Source organism: Salvelinus alpinus, chromosome 6 (assembly GCF_045679555.1).
Source record: "Salvelinus alpinus chromosome 6, SLU_Salpinus.1, whole genome shotgun sequence".
Classification (NCBI taxonomy): domain Eukaryota; kingdom Metazoa; phylum Chordata; class Actinopteri; order Salmoniformes; family Salmonidae; genus Salvelinus; species Salvelinus alpinus.
The window spans coordinates 91,115,067-91,118,447 of record NC_092091.1 but is presented as its reverse complement, the minus strand read 5'-3'; the positions used below and the strand labels follow the sequence as shown (position 1 = coordinate 91,118,447).

Genomic DNA, 3,381 nt, shown 5'->3' with positions numbered 1-3,381 from the left:
TGGTTGAGGCGTGATGCTGGAGAATATGTAACCACTCTCAAATTCACAGGAACTGATCATCTACATTCACAGACAGAACTATGGATACAGGAACTGATCATCTACATTCACAGACAGAACTATGGATACAGGAACTGATCATCTACATTCACAGACAGAACTATGGATACAGGAACTGATCATATAGATTCACAGACAGAACTATGGATACAGGAACTGATCATATAGATTCACAGACAGAACTATGGATACAGGAACTGATCATATAGATTCACAGACAGAACTATGGATACAGGAACTGATCATATAGATTCACAGACAGAACTATGGATACAGGAACTGATCATATAGATTCACAGACAGAACTATGGATGCAGGAACTGATCATCTAGATTCACAGACAGAACAATGGAAACAGGAACTGACCATCTAGATTCACAGACAGAACTATGGATACAGGAAGTAAACATCTAGATTCACAGACAGAACTATGGATACAGGAACTGATCATCTAGATTCACAGACAGAACTATGGATGCAAGACCTGATCATCTAGATTCACAGACAGAACTATGGAAACAGGAACTGATTAACAGACAGAACTAACAGCTATCTTAATTCTCCACTAGATGGCGCAAGGCGGTCAGTTAAAACCTTTGTCCAAATCACTGGCAGCCTGTTTGTGTGCCAGTCACACAGTGCCCGTGCGTGTGTAGGTTTGTACGAGGGAGGGAGGTTTACCATGGCGGGTCAGCCTCCAGTGTCCACGTTGAGTACTTTGGGGGGGAGGTAGAGAGAGATTCATCTGTCACAGTGTCGAGGAATGTGAATCAGTCTCTCTGTCTGTCTTGGGTGAGCTCTCTCCACTCCTCATTACGCAATGCAGACAGTAGTCCTATTTGTTTCTATAACATTGTATTACTTTTATTTTTTATTTTGAAGTATAAAGGATTATAATACATAGAATACATTTGTGGAGTTTTAAGAACAGAATATCTAACTGATAAAAATAGTTTACCACGAAAAGAGACTTTACCACAAGCTTGTTGAAGAGACAACTACCTAACTATCCAGTGGAGTACCTGTAATCCTCCCGAACTCCATTCCAGCATTTACAGAGAATCTCTCTTTCAGGCTTTTTGTTTCCCTCTCTTTTAATTACCGAATTCTCAGGATGCGGGTGTTTCTGTTCGCGGCGACGGTCTTTTTCGCGCACAATCTCACCGGGTCTGGTGCAGGAGCCGGTGCCGGCGCCGAGTCCAGCTCCAAAAAGTGTTCCTCCCAGTGCGACGTGAGCGCGTGTCCTAGTCCGAAATGCCCCAGCGGGTATATCCCAGACCGGTGCAACTGTTGCCTGGTGTGTTCCCGGGGCGAGGGTGAACTCTGTGGCCGGAAAAACGACTTCCTGTGTGGGGACGGCTTAGAGTGTAGGTCCCCTAACGGTCCTAGCGAGGGCCCGTCGGGGAAGCGGAGCTCCAAGCGACGGCTGTGTCAGTGTAAGATGGGGTATGAGGTGTGTGGTAGCGACGGTAAGACGTACAGGAATGTGTGTCGGATGAAGGCTGCCAGCCGGAAAGCTCTTCAGAAGGAAAGGGAGGCCATCACCCAAGCACACAAGGGACCCTGTCCATCAGGTAAGTCCTAGCTATTAGCCTATAGCCTAGCTCTCATCCAGGGCGTTACGTGCGGCTTGAGTTGCGTTTTATTTTATGAGTACCATGGCAGCTCTAAGCTGTATTTGAAGAAGGCCCTGTCCATATGTAAAGTGCATATACAGTGCATTGGGAAGGTATTCAGACACCTTGACTTCTTCCACATTTTGTTACGTTACAGCCTTATTCTAAAATGTATTAAATTCTACACACAATACCATATAATGACAAAGCAAAAACAGGTGTTTAGACATTTTTGCAAACTAATAAACTCAGCAAAAAAAGAAACGTCCTCACTGTCAACTGAGTTTATTTTCAGTAAAACTAACATGTGTAAAAATGTGTATGAACATAACAAGATTCAACAACTGAGACATAAACTGAACAAGTTCCACAGACATGTGACTAACAGAAATTGAATAATGTGTCCCTGAACAAAGGGGGGGGTCAAAATCCAAAGTAACAGTCGGTATCTGGTGTGGCCACCAGCTGCATTAAGTACTGCAGTGCATCTCCTCCTCATGGACTGCACCAGATTTGACGGTTCTTCCTGTGAGATGTTACCCGACTCTTCCACCAAGGCACCTGCAAGTTCCCGGACATTTCTGGGGGGGGAATGGCTCTAGCCCTCACCCTCTGATCCAACAGATCCCAGACGTGCTCAATGGGATTGAGATCCGGGCTCTTCGCTGGCCATGGCAGAACAATAACATTCCTGTCTTGCAGGAAATCACACACAGTACGAGCAGTATGGCTGGTGGCATTGCCATGCTGGAGGGTCATGTCAGGATGAGCCTGCAGGAAGGGTACCACATGAGGGAGGAGGATGTCTTCCCTGTAACGCACAGCGTTTAGATTGCCTGCAATGACAACAAGCTCAGTCCGATGATGCTGTGACACACCGCCCCACACCATGACGGACCCTCCACCTCCAAATCGATCCCGCTCCAGAGTACAGGCCTCGGTGTAACGCTCATTCCTTTGACGATAAACGCGAATCCGACAATCACCCCTGGTGAGACAAAACCGCGACTCGCCAGTGAAGAGCACTTTTTGCCAGTCCTGTCTGGTCCAGCGACGGTGGGTTTGTGCCCATAGGCGACGTTGTTGCCGGTGATGTCTGGTGAGGACCTGCCTTACAACAGGCCTACAAGCCCTCAGTCCAGCCTCTCTCAGCCTATTGCGGACAGTCTGAGCACTGATGGAGGTATTGTGCGTTCCTGGTGTAACTCGGGCAGTTGTTGTTGCCATCCTGTACCTGTCCCGCAGGTGTGATGTTCGGATGTACCGATCCAGTGCAGGTGTTGTTAAACGTGGTCTGCCACTGCGAGGACGATCAGCTGTCCGTCCTGTCTCCCTGTAGCGCTGTCTTAGGCGTCTCACAGTACGGACATTGCAATGTATTGCCCTGGCCACATCTGCAGTCCACACAGATGAGCAGGGACCCTGGGCATCTTTCTTTTGGTGTTTTTCAGTGTGAGTAGAAAGGCCTCTTTAGTGTCCTAAGTTTTCATAACTGTGACCTTAATTGCCTACCGTCTGTAAGATGTTAGTGTCTTAACGACCGTTCCACAGGTGCATGTTCATTAATTGTTTATGGTTCATTGAAGCATAGGAAACAGTGTTTAAACCCTTTACAATGAAGATCTGTGAAGTTATTTGGATTTTTATGAATTATCTTTGAAAGGCCACTGTGTTCTTTGGGACCTTCAATGCTGCAGAAATGTTT

At 46.7% G+C, this 3,381-nt stretch overlaps 1 protein-coding gene across 1 annotated transcript in view; it reads left to right on the top strand.

The window, feature by feature from the left end:
• Positions 1–609: 609 nt before the first annotated feature.
• Positions 610–3,381, top strand: part of LOC139579573 (serine protease HTRA3-like) — a 28,929-nt gene continuing 26,157 nt past the window's right edge. The window contains exon 1 of the mRNA XM_071408327.1: positions 610–1,634. Coding sequence (XP_071264428.1) covers positions 1,175–1,634 — 460 coding nt within the window. The 5' untranslated portion in view covers positions 610–1,174. The remainder of the gene's footprint in view (positions 1,635–3,381) is intronic.